General features: G+C 40.1%; 1 protein-coding gene across 3 annotated transcripts in view; it reads right to left on the bottom strand.

Moving 5' to 3' along the window:
* The window catches only part of ARMC1 (armadillo repeat containing 1), a 50,166-nt gene that overhangs the window by 20,602 nt on the left and 10,297 nt on the right, over positions 1-19,267 (bottom strand). For all 3 annotated transcript variants that reach the window (XM_036264272.1, XM_036264269.1, XM_036264270.1), the window contains exons 2-3: positions 18,868-19,088; positions 10,165-10,256 (exon numbers count right to left, since the gene is read on the bottom strand). In XM_036264272.1, coding sequence (XP_036120165.1) covers positions 10,165-10,256; positions 18,868-19,050 — 275 coding nt within the window. In that variant the 5' untranslated portion in view covers positions 19,051-19,088. The remainder of the gene's footprint in view (positions 1-10,164; positions 10,257-18,867; positions 19,089-19,267) is intronic.

Here is a 19,267-nt window from a genome sequence, read left to right on the forward strand (position 1 = left end):
GAGAGAGAGAGAGAGAGAGAGAGAGAGAGAGAAACATCGATGTGAGACAGAGACACTGATTAGCTGCCTCCCGCACGACCCCAACCAGGGCCAGGGATAAACCACAACCGTGGTACATGCTCTTGACCGGATTTGAACCCGAGACTCTTTGGTCCGTGGGCCAACGCTATCACTGCTGAGCCAAATTGGCCAGGGCCATCCCTCATCTTTTAAAACAAAACAATTCTAACTTACAAAGTGTTCTAAGAAAGAACTCAATAGCTCGGTTTAGGTAACACTGACGTTAATTTACATATTTTGTACGGCTGCTTTGACCCATAAAAGCAGAGCTGAGTGATTGCAACAGAGATTGTCCAGCAAAGCTAAAATATTTACTATCTGCCTTTTTTAAAAATGTTTTTATTGATTTTTTTAGACAGGTGAGAAGGGAGGGAGAGAGAAACACTGACGTGAGAGGAAAATATCCATCAGCTATGCCCTGCATGCTCCTCAATGGGGATCAAGCCCGCAACCTGGGCATGTGCCCTGACCGGAAATCGAGCCAGGACCTCTCAGTCCATTGGATGACACTCAATCCACTGAGCCACACCAGCCAGGCTTCTATTTGCCCTCTTTTCTTTTTTTTGGTATGTGCCCCTAGCAGGAACCGAACCTGGGACTCTCTGGTCCGCAGGCCGATGCTCCAATTGCTGAGCCAAACTAGCCAGGGTACTATCTGCCTTCTTACAAAAAGAAATGTGTCAGCCTCCATTCTAAATAATTACACAGAAAAAAAGGCATTGAAGAAAACCATAAAGGATGTGAAATACAACTGCAGCCATTTAGAATGATGTTTCAGGAAAATGGTTATATGGAAGAGTGCTCATGATATATTAAGTAAATTACAGCAGGCCCAGAAACATCATTTCATTCCATGTTGTTTTATTATAATGTTGAGGGATGCCCCAGGGAATTTAACTCTTGTTTATATCAATTAGCCTAAGGTAAAACTAGTTGTTATAAATGAATGTTAAAAGAGTACTTACTGTACTACTATTGTAGCTGTCTTTCATATGGTAGATTGACATCAGACTTCTTAAAATAACATATAAATCAAGGCAAAATGGAACATAATTTTCAAGAATCTCAAGGAAACAACAGGTGAGTCACAGATGCAGTCTAGGTATCCCTTAAGTATCAGGGTTATTTAAAAAAAAAAAAAAGTTTTAACTATGAAAGAACCCAAGGAAGATTTGAGATTTGAGCTTTTCTTGAGAAGTATACTAGAGAATGAGCTTCAACCAACCAAGAAATAACTGGGAAAACATTAGCAAATGGACTGACGATGAAAATTTTATATACTTAACTGCAGATCTAAGTTTAAAACAAAGATGGGAAACAGAATGAAAGACTATATAAATGTTCTGACAAGTAGAAATAATGAAACTTAAAAAAAGAAAGGAGAAAAGAGGAAGTTTAGTAAAAGCTCAGTGATTATGGTGGGAGTCAAAAAATTACCATTAAAAACTAACAAGCAAGACAGTGGAAATTTAAGAAAATAGTCAAGTGAGAACATTTTTTAAAAGTATAAATACACCAAAACAGCCTGGTACTGGCACAAGAACAGGCATATAGACCAGTGGAACAGAACTGAAAACCCAGAAATGGACCCAAGGCAATACGCTCAATTAATATTTGACAAAGGTGGCAAGGGCATACAGTGGAGTAAAGACAGCCTCTTTAATAAATGGTGTTGGGAAAATTGGACAGCTACATGCAAAAAAATGAAACTAGACCATCAACTTACACCATACACAAAAATAAACTCAAAATGGATAAAAGACTTAAATGTGACCCGTGAATCCATAAAAATTCTAGAAGAGAATGTAGGCAACAAAATTTCAGACATCATACGGAGCAGAATTTTCACTGATACATCACCTAAGGCAACAGAAATAAAGGAGAAAATGAACACATGGGACTACATCAAACTAAAAAGCTTCTGCACAGCAAAAGAAACAATCATCAAAATGGAAAGGCAACCCACTGTATGGGAGAACATCATTGCCAATGATGTATCAGATAAGGGGTTAATTTCCAATATATATAGAGTGCTCATACAACTCCACAAAAGGAAGACAAAGAACCCAATTAAAAAATGGGCAGAGGAGCTGAATAGACACCTCTCCAAACAGGACATACAAATGGCCAAAAGACATATGAAGAAATGCTCAACATCACTAATCATCAGAGAGATGCAAATTAAAACAACAATGAGGTATCACCTCACACCTGTCAGAATGGCCGCCATCAACAAATCATCAAACAAGTGTTGGCGAAGGTGTGGAGAAAAGGGGACTCTAATACACTGCTGGTGGGAATGCAGACTGGTGCAGCCGCTATGGAAAACAATATGGTGCTACCTCAAAAAATTAAAAATTGAACTTCCATTTGACCCAGTGATCCCACTACTGGGAATATACCCTAAGAAGCCTGAAACACCAATCAGGAAGAATATATGTACCCCCATGTTCATAGCAGCACTATTTACAATAGCTAAGATCTGGAAACAGCCCAAGTGTCCACCAGTAGACGAATGGATAAAAAAGCTGTGGTACATATACACAATGGAATACTATGCAGCGGTAAGAAAGAAAGATCTCTTATCCTTTGAGACGACATGGAGGGACCTAGAGGGTATTATCCTAAGTGAAACAAGCCAAGCAGAGAAGGACAAATATCACATGATCTCACTTATATACGGAATATAATGAACATAACAGTCTGAGGAATACAGTAGACCCAGACACATGGAAGTAGGGCACAGACTGACATCCCTCAGAAGAGGGGATGGGGGGTGGGGGGGTGGGAAGAGATAAACCACAGAACTTATATGCATGTATGCATGACCAATGGACATGGACAACTAAGCCGGGGATGGGGCCGAGTGGGGTGGGGTGGGGGGTGCCAATGGGGCAAAAAGTTAAAATATCTGTAACAAAAAAATAAATAAAAAATTCATTAAAAAAAAGTATAAATACAATATAAAAGGCAACCACTATCACAATAAAACAAATGTTTCTAAGTATCAGAAGGAATTTTCAAAATAAAAGAAGAATACATCAGCAGAGAAAGACAACTATAACATAATATACATGGTAAGTACAAAAAAATGAGTTAAAATGAAATATATCAATCAAGAAATATAGACTTAGCTCACCAACTAAAAGAAAAAGATTTTCAATCTGGCTCACAAAGTCAGACACAGTTAAACAAAGTGATTCAGGAATAAAGAAATTGGTAGATGCAAAAACAATGAGAACAGGTTTTATCAAACAAAGTAGAATTCCAGCCCCAAATCCAAGCAGTAACCATGACAAAGGGCACTTTTTTCAATCCTAAAAGACATACTTCAGAATAAATGTATATGTAAATCATAAGTATATATGTACTAAATAACATCATGTATAGAGAAAGAATGATAAAGTTAAATGGTAAAGCAAATGTTAAGATGTTAAAATTTGGGGAATCTAGATGTAGGGTGTTTAGGTAGAGTTGTACTGCTTTTACAACTTTTCTGTGAGTCCAATATCATTATCGTAAATGAAAAGATAAATGGCATTTTATGGGTTTTCTTCTTTCTTAAATAAACCACATACTGCATACGTGTAATAAGATTTTCAAATTACATTCTAAAAAGTAAAAGAACACAGAAAAAGGACATAAAGAAACGAAAGCACACACTTTCCATCCAAGATTTTAACAAGAAGACCACCAATTAGTATGGCACTGTTTCAAAACCTAGAATTTTTAGAAGTTCAATGAGATATTTTAAAGTTGCAATGCCACATTTTATTAAAGGGGTTTTTATTTATAGTATATTTCATGTTAGATACTCCAAGTACTTTTATTAAAATGCATCTTATATAAAAAGTATTACTCCTGAAATACCAATGAACAAATGTCTTAAATTGGGTTCAAATGTTCTCCTAAGTTGACATTTTGAAAATTCTCTTCACGTAGGGAAGCCAGACTAAAAATAAAATGTAAAAAGGCTCTAGCCTCTAATGATAAGATTTTAATTATGGAAGTGATTAAAATTAGGACATAATGCCAGATTTATTCTGAGTGACAGAGAACTTCAAATTCTCTTCACAATTAAAGAACCGAAAGTAACAGGGACTTTGAAGTTAATCAAATTGTTGGTCTTTAAGCACCAATTTGACCTCAACACAAGTAAAACCTGCTGTTGAAGAACACATTAAAAATCTCTGCAACATTCTGTAGCAAAATATAATATGATGATTAAAGGGCAAAAATTTTAGTATGCAGAATTTTCCCAGTTTTATAAAGTATTCTTCTCTGCTTCCTACGAGAAGAATAACCTCCACTCTCCCTACCTACTTCTGCTTTTTGGTTTCCCCTTTGATCACTGTCAGATGGAAAGTTTCTCTTCAAAATAGCATCCCTTCACACTAGATTTTCTTTGTCCTGTGGCTCTTTCTGGGATGTGGGAAGATCTTTCTTATACTTTCTTAGTTGCACAATTCTATAGACTCATAGCTAAATCTCCCTCTAATTCAGTACACCTACAGAGAGATCCCATAGGAATCCCATCCTGGCTGGCTGGGTGTCATGAACAGCCACATCAAAGAAAACTGTCCCTCCCACTCTATCTGAACAAAAAATGGAAAAATGTCCTCGGGTGAGGATGAAAAAAAAAAAAAAAAAAATTGAATGCGCCCTGGACAGTTTGGCTCAGCGGTTAGAGCGTCAGCCTGCGGTCCGGAGAGACCCGGGTTCGGTTCCCACTAAGGGCACGTACTTCGGTTGCAGTTTGTCCCCGGCCCTGGTTGGTTGTGCGGGTGGCAGCCACTCGATGTGTCCCTTCACGTCGATGTTTCTCTCTCTCTCCCTTCCTCTCTCTCTCCCTCCCACTCTATCTGTACAAAAAAAAAAAAAATGGAAAATATCCTCGGGTGAGGATAAAAAAAAAAAAAAAACTGTTAAAGAGTATAGAATATAAATAGATCTCTTGTGCTACAGTTTATCCAGGTGACCTACACAAAAATGGGATGCCAAACCCTGATTCTAATACAAAGTCTTATTACTTTAATCCTTACCCGAGGATATTTTTCCATTGATTTTCAGATACCGTGGGAGGGAGAGAGGAGAGACAGAAACATCAATGTGAGAAAGACATATTCATGACCCCGGCCAGGGCTGGGAATGGAACTGCAACCGAGGTACACGCCCTTGACTGGAATTGAACTCACAACTCTGGTCCAAGGACTAACATTCTAACCGCTGAGACAAAGCAACCAGGGCAAAAGTCTTAATGTTTACAAGCCAAAACACATACTGTTAACATTAAAACATACAGCCCTGGCCAGTTTTGCTCAGCGGTTAGAGCGTCGGCCTGCGGTCCAGTGAGACCCTGGTTCGGTTCCCGCTAAGGGCACATACTTCGGTTGCAGTTTGTCCCCGGCCTTGGTTGGGTCGTGTGGGTGGCAGCCACTCGATGTGTCCCTTTCACATCGATGTTTCTCTCTCTCTCTTCCTCTCACCCCCTCCCTCCCATTCTATCTGAACAAAAAATGGAAAAAAAGGCCTCGGGTGAGGATGCAAAAAAACATACAAATTTCTAAGATGGTTATTACAGTAAACAGGTGATGTCTTAAAATCTCGAAAGGCAACCTTCAAATCTGATATCTCCAACAACCAAATGAGCTACAAAATATATATAATATTCACTGCATCACATGTCCACTTCTGAGAGGGCTATAGGACCAGATTCTAATAATGGAGTATGCAACAGATGTACATCTGTTTTACTACTGGAGGATCCAGCAACAATGACCAAACTGTCCTAAAAAATACTTCATTTACGCCTGGCCAGTGTGGCTCAGTGGTTGAGCATTGACCCATGCACCAAGAGGTCGCCAGTTTGATTCCCATTTAGGGCACATGCCCAGGTTTTGGACCAAATCCCCAGTGGGGGGCATGCAAAAGGCGGCCAATCAATGTTCTCTCTCATTGATGTTTCTATCTCTCTCTCCCTCTTCCTTCCTCTCTCTCTAAAATCAATAAAAGAAAAAAAATACTTTATTTACATTAAAAAGATAAGCCATTAGTGGCAGCCATGGAGATACAATGCTTGGATCTTCCTTTAACCCTTTCAGCTACAGAGAGCCTAGTAGTAGAGCCACCAACTGTGGTGGCTTTGACATTCATCATACCCACCTTTCAATCCTTCATCCCAAGGCCTGGCTCTTCCACAGGGCTAGCCCCAGCCAATGACTAAACAGTGGGGGCACCAGGGTTGGCCCTTTCTGCCTAATGAAAACTCATCTACAGGGTAATCCTCGCTTTGGAGCTCTCCAATGTGTTGGTTGCCCAACTTGCATTGCAATGTAAGACTTTCCTTGCCCATTCCGTTTCCTCTCCACCTTCCTTTTACAGGTGTCAATCTGCATTGTAGTCAAAAGTCTGTAGTCCAACCTTGCTTCATCCTCTTTTACCCTACAGACCTTACCCCACAACAAACCTCTTCCATGTCTTACTCCATATCAGGATCTCCTTCCCACATAATATGCCAAGAAAATGTCCGAAACTAACACACTACTTCTCTTGCAAGGATACAAGTAGTCTCCCTCCTATTTTATAGATGTATCTCTCACTTACACATCCACGCACTCTCACATACACACATACAACAACCTTAGCGAACCAAGCTAAGAAATTATTTTATAGGTTAAATCTATAGTACCTCTAAAGCTTGCTTTAAATACTTAAAGTACAAATTTGAAGTATATTTCAATATATCAACATTAATTTTCATCTAATTTAACATTTAAATTTTATTACTATATATATTCAACTTCAATACCTAGACCTATTGAAGGAATACATAATCATCCAAGTTCATCATATGAATAGGCCTACAGAAGCATCCATATTATGCTTAAACCTTTCAATGTATGCAATAGCACTAAATGTGCCAGTTAAAAATAATTAACTATAGCCCTGACCAGTATGGCTTAGTTGGCTGAATACTGTCCCGTGCACCGAAAGGTCACCGGTTCAATTCCGGCTCAGGGCACATGCCCAGGCAGGCTCAATTCCAAGTCAAGTGTGTACAGGCAGTTGGTCAATGTTTCTCTCTCTCCCCTCTCCCTTCCTCTCTCTAAAATCAATTTTAAAATATAGTTAACTATATGGCATTAAAGTATACTAGGCTCAAGAACAACGCTATCTTATATTTTACACAACACTTTAGAATTTACAAAGCATTACTATATATATTATCTCACTGAATTCTCAATTACTTTGCAGGTGTTACTTTAGGCTTATAGATAAAGAAACTGATAGGGAAAGAAATTATTTGTCTCCAGTCAGAACTAGAATCCAAATTTTTACTAATGAAATTGACCTCAAATCATAGGCAATGATTAATACAACTGATGGCAATCAATATTTTGTTTTTAATTCCTAACTGATCACCTGAATAAAAACAAGAAAACTTCAGCCCTGGACAGTTTTCTAAGTGGTTAGAGCATCGACCCACAGAACAATGAGTCGCAGGTTCAATTCTGGTCAAGGGCATTTACCTCGGTTGTGGTTCATCCTCGGTCCTGGTCGGCTCATGCGGGAGGCATCCAGTTGATGTGGCTCTATCACATCCATGTTTCTCTCTGTCTCTGTCTCTCTCCCTCTCTCCTACTCTATCTAATGATAAAATAGAAAAATAACTTCGGTTGGGGAATAAAAAAAGAAAAAGAAAAGAAAACTTCAGTCTCTATCTTGTCATTATCAAAGATCAAAGCACCAAAGAACTAGTCTCAGGGAGCTGACCCCATAAAAACAAATATTTAAGTAATCTCTAAAAAATGAGATTAATAAAATGAAATTTATCCAAAAGCCAAGAACAATAAGAAATAAAAGCAAAAAAAAAAAAAAAAATACTGCCTTGGAGGTCAGTTTAGATGATTCTTCACTGATATAATTTAACTTGTAGTACTTGGCAATTATAGAACTTTTGTGACCAACCACTCAAGCCAAAGAAACTACAAGGTAAGTTTTAAAAAATCAAATTAAGCCCTGGACGGTTTGGTTCAGCAGGTGGAGCACTGGCCTGCGGACCAGAGAGTACCGGGTTTGGTTCCCGCTAGGGGCACATACCAAACAAACAAACAAAAAAATCAAATTAAATTCATTACTTATTATAGTTTTAAAGGCAGACATCTTTTATATAAGATACAGAATAAACTAAGATAAAGCCTCAGAGAGCTTACCTTTTTCCTTCCAGACACAGTGGAAATATCAAAACATTGAATCTTCAATTTCTAGCCTCTACAAAGAAATCAGCAAGGCCTAAGAAAGGAGCAAACCAGACATCCCCAAAGGCAACACAGCTGAAGGACCACAGATAAAGTAACAGCCTCTCAGTATTTTCCTCACTCATAAAATTGTTATCTGTCAAACCTACCTCAAAAAGTTGTAAATAACAAAATGAGATGATGGATACGAAAATCTTAGTAAGATGAGAAGTTTAATTAAAAACCACCCATCAGCTAAAATGCACATTAAATAGCTCTACATCTCTGAGAGCCCTCTCAATGATACTCAGGAGAATATCACTAAAAACCCTTTTTGCCATGATACTGATAAAGGTTCTTTTCAGTAAGACTGGGATGAAACAACAAAAGAATTTTGTACTATACCATAACACTGCATATTTTCAAATGTGATTAGTCACCTGTGTTGCTCTGCTAGCAATTCAATTTACAAAACTTCACACAAGGAAAGATTTTCTCATTTTAAAAAATGTTCTTAAGTAGAATGTTTATCAACATTTTAAATAAAATTTGGATATTTGCATCAGGACTATTATTAAAACAAATGTTTAAGAATAATAAGAGCTATGTTCATAGCAGCACTATTTACAATTGCTAAGATCTGGAAACAACCCAAGTGTCCATCAGTAGAAAAATGGATAAAAAAGCTGTGGTACGCCCTGGCCGATTTGGCTCAGCGGTTAGAGTGTCAGCCTGTGGTCCAGAGAGACCCGGGTTCAGTTCCCACTAAGGGCATGTACCTCGGTTACAGTTTGTCCGCGGCCCTGGTTGGGTTGTGCGGGTGGCAACCATTCAATGTGTCCCTTTCACATTGTTTCCCTCTCTCTCTCTCTTCTTCTCTCTCCCTCCCACTCTATCTGAACAAAAACGAAAAGAAAATGTCCTCAAGTGAGGATAAAAAAAAAAAAAAAAGCTGTGCTACATGTACACAATGGAATACTATGCAGCTGTAAGAAAGAAAGATCTCTTATCCTTTGAGACTGCATGGAAGGACCTGGAGAGTATTATGCTAAGCGAAACAAGCCAAGTAGAGAAAGACAAATATCACATGATCTCACTTATTTGTGGAATATAATGAACTAAACAAACTGCTGAACAAAATTAACCCAGAGACATAGAGGTGGGGTACAGACTGACAAGCCTCAGAAAAGGGGGGCTTGGGGGGGAGAGATAAACCACAGAACTTACATGCATATATGTATGATCAATGAACACAGACAACGAAGCTGGGGATAGAGCAGGGGAAAAGGGGAGGAGGGGTGTCAGTGGGGGAAAAACTGAGAAACATCTGTAACAAAAACAAATTAATTAAAAAAATTAAAAATAAAAAAATTTTTTTAAATAAATAAAAAAGAGGCTTTATAGTTTGATGTACTCCCACTTGATTATTTTTGTTTTTGTGGCCTTTAATTTGGGTGTCAAATAAAAAAAATAACACTGCCAAAAAAAAGAAGAAGAAGAGCCCAACCAGTGTGGCTCAGTGGTTGAGCACTGACTCATGGACCAAGAGGATGCCAGTTTGGTTCCCAGTCAGGGCACATGCCCAGGTTGTGGGCCAAAACCCCAGTGGGAGGCATGCAGGAGGTGGCCAGTCGATGTTCTCTCTCATCGATATTTCTATCTCTCACTCCCTCTCCCTTCCTCTCTGTCTAAAATCAATTAAAAAAAAAAAAAAACTGTTAAAAAAATAATAAGACCATCATAACATTTTTGGACGTATATCCCGTATTAGAACGAAAATGTCAGTAAAATTATATATTAATCATCAATACACATTTAACAAGATGATCCACATTTCTACTACATTTGGGGACACTATTGTACTTACTTCTGCATAACGTTTTGCAAGCTTAACATCATACCCAGTTCTCCCTTCATCTTTTCTCTGTTAGCACGGCATTCTGCTAAGTATCGAAGAGCCTACAGCAGAAACAGTAAGACATTAATTCACATGTCCAGACTATTCAAAATTAAACCCCCTACTAACTTACTGCAAGAAAAAAACAGCCGTTTGTTTTTAGAATCAATTGGTTTTTTGTTTTTGTTTTTATCCTCACCTGAGGACATTTTTCCATTTTTTTGTTCAGATAGAGTGGGAAGGAGAGAAAGAGAAAGAGAGAGAGAAAGAAAGGGGGAGAGAGAGAGAGAGAGAGAAAGACATCGACGTAAAAGGGACACATCGAGTGGCTGCCTCCCGCACGACCCAACCAGGGCCGGGGACAAACTGCAACCAAGTATGTGCCCTTAGCGGGAACTGAACCAGGTCTCTCTGGACCGCAGGCTAATGCTCTAACCACTGAGCAAAATTGGTCAGGGCGAATCAATTGGTTTTGAAGTGTTTAGAAACCTTTCTTTAAATGTGATCATCAGAAATGTCCTCTTGGGGAAAAATGATCCTTTTAGCTGAAGTAACTGATTCTGCTCTTTGAAATGAAAGTTCCTCACTTATCTGCAAGGTCAAAATTAGGCTGTTTGTTTTATTTTCACCACTTCATCATGTCCGGGATACAAGGAACTATATTCCACTTATTAATTTCAGGGAGTAGTCCCTATAGCCATAATTTCCCTAGATGCTTTTCACATAGGAATTAAAATAAACTGCTGAGGGGGGCAAAACATACAACTACTTAATGGAATCAACTGCTTCTAGTTTTACAATTCACCTGTAAAATGTCTTTTTTTCCTGAAAAGCAAAAGATAAAATTACCTCACAGATTTCTACTTCCTGAGTTCAATTTTTCTAGGGTGCTTTTCCCTTAAAATATAAGGTACATTTTGCAAGTATCTCATTCGACATACCGATTCTTTAGGGATTTCATTAGCTGTTCCACAGACTCCATAATCCATCATCATCCACCCGACTTTGGTATGTGATTTTCAGAATACCTCTGTGAACTACACCATCCAAAACTCTGTCATCTCAATCCACTGACCTTCACATTTCCTACTGGTCCTCCACACTCCATTTCCAACATGCCTGGCCTTTACCAAAAACAGTACCATCTAGAGACCCACAAATTTAACAGCCTCTCTCTGACTACAATTGCCTACCTTTTCTACAACTTCTCCTACCTTGATTTTCACTTCAGTCCTTAAAGGATTACCTGCGACTGGAACTGCTGTCCCTCCATTAGACACTGATAACCAGGACAAGAGGCAGCACAGAACTATAACCCTGAGAGAAGTGAAGTGACAAAGTGCGCCCTACAATTGCCCCATCTTACTGCTTTGGAGGCAGTTTCCAGACTGTGGCACAAGGAGGGGGAGCCCAGATGGAGCTCACTGGTCTTGCTGAGTTAGGGGGTCAGAGTTGGGGAGGTTGGAGTGGTACATTATAATAAAAAACAAATATTTGTTCTCTCTCTGGTTCCTAGCACAAAGCTCCTAAAGCCCTTGGAACTGGGGGGGGGGGGGGGAGCAGGAGTGTCTTATTGTTCATAAAGACAAGACTGAGCCCTATAAAAAGTCTTAGACAAGGAGATTCAAGTTTCTGAAATGGTGACTACACCTGCCTGCCAGGAGGATGGTGTACTCCAACTCCACAGGAACAGAAGTTCCTGGGCTCAGGACCCTTCCAGACCTTGCCCGATGTACCTACCTGTTCATGTGTATCCTGTATCATAAACTAGTAAACATAAATAAAGTGGCTTCCTCAGTTCTGTAAGCCATTCTAGTAAATTATCAAACTGAGAAGGGGGTCAACGTAACACCCAATTTATAGCTGCTCAGTCAGAAATACGGGTGACCTGATACTTGTAACTGGCCTTTGCAGAGAGGGCAGTCTTGTGGCACTAAGCCTTAAACCTGGGAAGTTTAACAGCTCCAGGTGGTTAGTGTCAGAATTCAACTGGATTGTTGAACACTCAGCTGGTGTCTACAGAGGATCAGAGAATTGGTTGGTGTCAGAAAATACTCTAGGTAATAAGAAACTGCAGAGCAGAATAATAGAGAGGAGGGCTCTCCACGGCAAGGGCACTCACTCCAAGGATCCCTTGAGGGGCCCCAAAGAATCTTTGGTTTAATCTTGCACATGATTGGGGGCAAAAGACCACTAGAAAGTAGGAAAAAAAATGCCTAAAGCTCACACTGGCTGAGAAGAGTTTGTGATACCAACAACCAGACATAAAAATACCTCACATGTATTGAGGAATCAGGGAGAATTCTCAGAAAAGCCTCCCCTTAGTAGCAGTGATATCATAGGATACAAGCTGCTTTGAACTCACTCTACAAAGCTTCAAAGCAAGTCTTAAAAGGATCAAACTCATTCCAAGTAACTTAACTGCAACCCAGAAAAAAGCACAAGAATATTTATAGAGATACCAAAAAAATCCAAAAACCCAAAACCTTAAAATGTGTAATGTCAGACATCTCATTAAAAATTACCAAGTATGCCCTGGCTGGTTTGGCTCAGCAGTTAGAGCGTCAGCCTATGGTCCATAGAGACCCGGTTTCGGTTCCCGCTAAGGGCACAAACCTCGGTTGCAGTTTGTTCCCGGCCCTGGTTGGGTCATGTGGGTGGCAACCACTGGATGTGTTCCTTTCACGTCAATGTTTCTCTGTCTCTCTCCCTCCCATTCTATCTGAACAAAATATCAAAAAATGTCCTCGAGTGAGGATAAAAGTAAAAAATTACCAGGTATGGCCGTGGCCGGTTTGGCTCAGCGGTTAGAGCATCGGTGGACCGGAGAGTCCCAGGTTTGGTTCCCGCTAAGGGCACGTACCTCGGTTGCAGTTTGTCCCCGGGGGGTCATGTGGGTGACAAGCAGTCAATGTGTCTCTCTCACATCAATGTTTCTCTCTCTTCTACCCTCTCTCCCTCCCGCTCTATCTGAAGATAAATGCAAAAAAGTCCTCAGGTGAGGATGAAAAAAAAAAAAAAATTACCAGGTATGTGCCCTGGCCTGTTTGGCTCAGCAGTTAGAGCGTCGGCCCATGGACCAAAGAGTCTCGGGTTCGATTTCGGTCAAGGGCATATACCTCTGTTGAGGTTCGTTCCCAGCCCTCGCTGGGGTCCTGCGGGAGGCCACCAATCAATGTGTCTCTCTCACATTGATGTTTCTCTCTCTCTTTCTCTCTCCCCCTCCCTCCCACTCTATCTGAAGATAAATGGAAAAGTATTCTCAGGTGAGAATTGAAGAAAAAAAAAAAAGACAGTACAACAGTGACCCAAGGGGCAACATGAAATATCTAACACACATGTAACTGAAGTTCCAGAAGAGTAAGAGGAGACAGAAAAAACTTGAAAACAATAAATAACAATTTCCCAAAATTTATAAAAACTATAAACCCACAAACCCAAAAAGCTCAACAAATGTCAAGCAAAAGAAAACCACCCATTTGAAGCACATCATAATCATTTGCTAAAAACCAGTGACAAACTCACAAAAGCCAGAAAAAGGCATTGTATAGAGTGAGACAAAGGTAAGAAGTACAGGAGTCTTATTAGAAATCATATGGGCCAGCGCTGGCTGGTTTTCTCAGTGGTTAGAGCTTCGGCCTGTGGACCAGAAAGTCCCAGGTTCGGTTCCCGCTAAGGGCACGTACCTTGGTTGCAGTTTGTGCCCTGCCTCGTTGGGGTCATGTGGGTGGCAACCAGTCAATGTGTCCCTCTCATGTCAATGTTTCTCTCTCTCTCTTCCTCCCTTTCTCCCTCCAGCTCTATCTGAAGATAAATGCAAAAAAAAAGTCCTCAGGTGAGGATAAAAAAAAAATCATATGGGCCAGACAAGAAACACCTTTTAAAAGTACTGAAGAAACAGCAAACCTGCAATACAAAACATGTTGATGTTCTTCAGGCAAAATAAAAAGGACACTAGCAGACGTGTGAATAGATGCAAAGGAGTGAAGAACACCAGATATGGTAGATACATTTGATTTTTTTTTTTTTTAAAGTGGGAGGGAGAGAGGAAGAGAGAGAGAGAGAGAAACATCGACGTGAAAGGGACACATCGAGTGGCTGCCACCCACACGACCAACCAGGGTCGGGGACAAACTGCAACCAAGGCACGTGCCCTTAGAGGGAACCAAACCCAGGTCTCTCTGGACCACAGGCTGACGCTCCAACCGCTGAGCCAAACCAGCCAGGACTACATTTGATTTTCTTAAATGTAATCTTTTTCAAAGATATCTGTTTAAAACAAACAAAAAAAAACTATAGATTTTTTTAACATGTAGAAATCAAAGAGTATGACAAAAAACAGCATAAAGGATGGGTGGGGGAAATGGAAATATAATGTTTTAAGTTTCTAACATTATACATGAAGTGTATGATTTATTTAAAAGTATACTGTGCTAAGTTAAAGATGCATATTGTAAACCTAGAGCAATCATACACAAAAATTAAAATTTAAAAAAAGGGTTCAGCTAGCCCAGCCGGTGTGGCTCACTGGTTGAGCATCGATCCATGCACCAAAAGGTCACTGGTTCAATTCCTGGTCATGGCACATGCACAGGTTGTGGGCCAGGTCCCCAGTGGGGGACGTGCAGGAGGCAGCCAATCAGTGTTCTCTCTCATCCATGTTTCTATCCCTTCCTCTCTCTCTAAAATCAATAAAGAGAAAATATGTTTTTAAAAAATGGTACAGCTAATAAGCCAATAGTGGGGCTAAAATGAAATTACAAAAACATACACCTGTTCCTCAACCTCCTTAATAAATTTCACCCACCACTGATCCCTCCACTTTCTCTTTAGCTCTGTTCCTCCATGACTTGACTTCCCTTCCTATTCAGCCTAGCAGCTACAGTCGACCATTTCAAGCACTCTCTTCCCAAAATCCTCCACTCCCTTGAATAGTTGTTCTGTCCAACGTACATAGCCAAGAATCGACCCTGAACAAATTCAACTATTTGGCTCTCAGGGCCTATAGTAGGCTTGAATTGAGATGAAAAAGAAGTTTCGTAAGTCATAAGTGTATCAATTCAGTGTTACCAAACTAATCAGCCCCTGAACACTTGTGAATAATCTCACCACTCTCCCCAGTTACCAACCTTTACCATTTTTAACAACTATGAGAGCCTTTTCCTCAAACTTCTCCCACCCTAATAACCACTTGCCTTCTGGATTTAAACAGGTTCAAGTCTAGTCCTTTTTCTTAGTTCCTTCAACCCCAAGTCCCTATATAGAGACCAACGCTATCTCTCTTCTCATTCTTACTGCAATTCTTACTGAAAAAGGACCAAAATTAGGGGTCATGCAAACTCCCCCATTTATTACTACTGTTCATTTATATAAGTGTCTGTTTTGCTTGTCAAACATCATTCTAATTTTTTTTTATGCTCCCTAGAGGACATTTTTCCATTTTTTGTTCATATAGAGTGGGAGGGAGAGAGAGAAAGAGAGAGAGAGAGACAGAGAGAGAGACAGAGAGAGAAACATCGATGTAAGAGAGACACATCGAGTGGCTGCTACCCGCACAACCCAACCAGGGTCAGGGACAAACTGCAAACAAGGTACATGCCCTTAATGGGAACCGAACCCAAGTCTCTCTGGACTGCAGGCCAATGCTCTAAGCGCTGAGCCAAACTGGCCAGGGCTCAAATGTCATTCTATAAAGGTAAAATAGGCCCTGGCCAGTTTGGCTCAGCGGTTAGAGTGTCGTCCTGTGGTCCTGAGAGACCCGGGTTCGGTTCCCGCTAAGGGCGCGTACCTCGGTTGCAGTTTGTCCCCAGCCCTGGTCGGTTGTGCGGGTGGCAGCCACTCGATGTGTTCCTTTCACATCGATGTTTCTCTCTCTCTCTCTGTTCCTCTCTCCCTCCCACTCTACCTGAACAAAAAATGGAAAAATGTCTTCCGGTGAGGATAAAAATATAAAGGTAAAATAGGAAATCTGTATTATATCATTTAATTTACTAAAGTATTATTTTCTGTATAAACTTGTGAAATGAGACTAAAGAAGAATTTATCATGGGTCCTTAAGGACAATGAGTTTAAAATTGTTTACATTATTTTTCTTTTAAACATTTTGTTATGAAAGCTTTAGAAGACACAAAAGTACACCCAGCCAGTGTGGCTCAGTGGACTGAACACCCCATGGACTGAAAGGTCCCGATTCAATTCCTGGTCAGGGCAAATGCCTGGGTTGCAGGCTCAGTCCCCAGTGTGGGGCATGCAGGGAAGCAGCCGATCGATGTTCTTGCTCATCGTTGTTTCTATCTCTCTCTCCCTTCCTCTCTCTCTAAAAAAATCAATAGAAACATTTTTTTTAAGACACAAAAGTAGAAAGAAAACATGTGTTGACCTCCATGTACCCATCATTCAGATTCAATAATTATCAACCACTTGGCAGTGGTTGTTTCATCTACCTCCCCTGCTGGTAAACCACAATGGAGTATTTTATGGCAAATGCTAGAGAACATATCATTTCATTTATAAGTACTTTAGTACATCCTTAAGAAGTTAATGGTTTTTCAATTAACTGAATGATACTATTATAATACCCTGCAAAAAGATGAGGGTTCGCCCTGGCCAGTTTGGCTCAGCGGTTAGAGCGTCAGCCTGCGGTCCGGAGAGACCCGGGTTCGGTTCCCGCTAAGGGCACGTACTTTGGTTGCAGTTTGTCCCCGGCCTTGGTTGGTCGTGCGGGTGGCAGCCACTCGATGTGTCCCTTCACGTCGATGTTTCTCTCTCTCTCTCTCCCTTCCTCTCCCTCCCTCCCACTCTATCTGTACAAAAAAATGGAAAAAATATCCTCAGGTGAGGATTAAAAAAAAAAAAAAAAAAAAAAGAAAGACAAAAAGATGAGGGTTCTTTAATATCATCTACTATCAGATCTTTATTCATTTCAAGCAGTCTAAAAATATGTTTATGGTTGATTTGTTCAAATAGGGATCCAAATCAGATCCACATACTACACCTGGCTGATATGTCCCTCAAGTCTCTTTTTAATCTAAAACAGTTACTACTATCCCCCTTCTCCACCCTAACTGGCTTTACTTCTAATGCCATTTATTGTTTATGAAACCAGATTATTTGAACTCCAGAAATGATCACGTTCTGGATTTGCCTCACTGCCTTCTGTTGTTCTTTAACATGTTGTTCTAGCCCCCAAACTTCTTATAATATGATAGTTCCTACTGTATTATTAGTTATGATCCTTATGTTTTTCTTTTCCTCTCCTTTCTTTAACTTTCCTTCTCATCTTTTTTTTTTTTTTTTTTATCCTCACTCGAGGACAATTCTCCATTTTTTGTTCAGATAGAGTGGGAGCAAGAGAGAGAGAAACTTCGACGTGAAAGGGACACATCGAGTGGTTGCCACCCGCACAACCCAACCAGGGCCGGGGACAAACTGTAACCGAGGTACATGTCCTTAGCGGGAACCGAACCCGGGTCTCTCTAGACCACAGGCTGATGCTCTACCGCTGAGCCAAACCGACCAGGGCTCCTTCTCATCTTTTATTAAAACAATACAATTCAACAGAAAGTGGAATATCCCTACAATGAAATAGTATTCAGCTATAAAAAGGAATAAAGTACTGATGAGTGTGAACAAACCTTGAAAACATTATGCTCAGTGAAAAAAACCAGTCACAAAAACCACATAAGATTCTATTTGTATTAAAAATATATAGGCTTTTTTGCTGAAATAGGCAAACACAGAAAGATAGAAAGTAGTGGCTGCCCTGGCCAGTTTGGCTCAGCGGTTAGAGCGTCAGCCTGCAGTCCACAGATACCCGGGTTCAGTTCCTGCTAGGGGCACGTACCTCAGTTACAGTTTGTCCCTGGCCCCGGCTGGGTCATGCGGGAGGCATCCACTCGATGTGTCCCTTTCATGTCGATGTTTCTCTCTCTCTCTCTCTTCCTTTCTCTCCCTCCCACTCTGTATGAACAAAAAAATGGAAAAATGTCCTCGGGTGAGGATAAAAAAAAAAAAAAGAAAGTAGTGGCCACTTAACGAAGCAAAGTGGGGATCTGGGGAATAGGTAAAGAATAGAGTTTCTTTCTGAGGTGATAAATGTTCTAAAATTGATTGTGATGATGGTTGCACAACTCTGTGAAATATACTAAAAACCAGTGAATTGTACACTGTAAGTAGATTAATTATATGGTGTGATTTAGATCTTAATAAAGCTGTTAAAAGTGAAAACAAGTCCAGCCGGTGTGGCTCAGTGGTTGAGCGTCGACCCATGCACCAAGAGGTCGCCAGTTCGACTCACTGTCAGGGCACATGCCCAGGTCGCAGGCCCAATTCCCAGTGAGGGGCATGCAGGAAGTGGCCAAATGATGTTATCTATCATCAATGTTTCTATCTCTCTGTCCTTCTCCATTCCTCTCTCTCTCAAATCAATAAAGAAAAAGAAGAAAAAGAAAAAAACAATTAAGTGCCACTCTCGGTAACTATCTGTAACTGACATGATATAATGCATGCATGTAGCAGCTGCCATTTCTGTCAAAGGATTGTCACATACATATATAACTGCACATACAGAAATACAGACAATTAATTTTTTAGCATGTCATCTAACACTTCTTCAAATTCTCCTTAATTGCAAAATTACAATACTGAAAACTGAAACTACTAAAAGCAACTTACGAGCAAAGCCGAGTGGACAACAGGGGGATTGGGATGGTCCATAAATAAAATAAGGCCAGGCAAACATCCCTGATCCTGGACAATGGCTCTTCTATTTAATGGATCTGCTGCTAGATCCCGTAGCTGGTTAACTACCGATAGAGCATCAGGTTCTTCATTCATGGTGGAGGAGGAAGAATTCATCTTCTATGCCACGTACATGAACAAAATCTTCTTAAACTCTGTAGAAATAGTTTGCAAAATTAGTTCTAGACTGCTGAAGTATATTATGGCACTTGTTAAATAATCAGGATTACAATATCTCTAGGAAGAAACAGATGAATGTAAATCACAAAAAAAGAATGGGCAATTCCACAGTTAAGTAAAATGAACATAAGAAGCTGACTTAAAAAAAAAAAGT

Source organism: Molossus molossus, unplaced genomic scaffold (genome assembly GCF_014108415.1).
Source record: "Molossus molossus isolate mMolMol1 unplaced genomic scaffold, mMolMol1.p scaffold_m16_p_16, whole genome shotgun sequence".
In the NCBI taxonomy this organism is placed as follows: domain Eukaryota; kingdom Metazoa; phylum Chordata; class Mammalia; order Chiroptera; family Molossidae; genus Molossus; species Molossus molossus.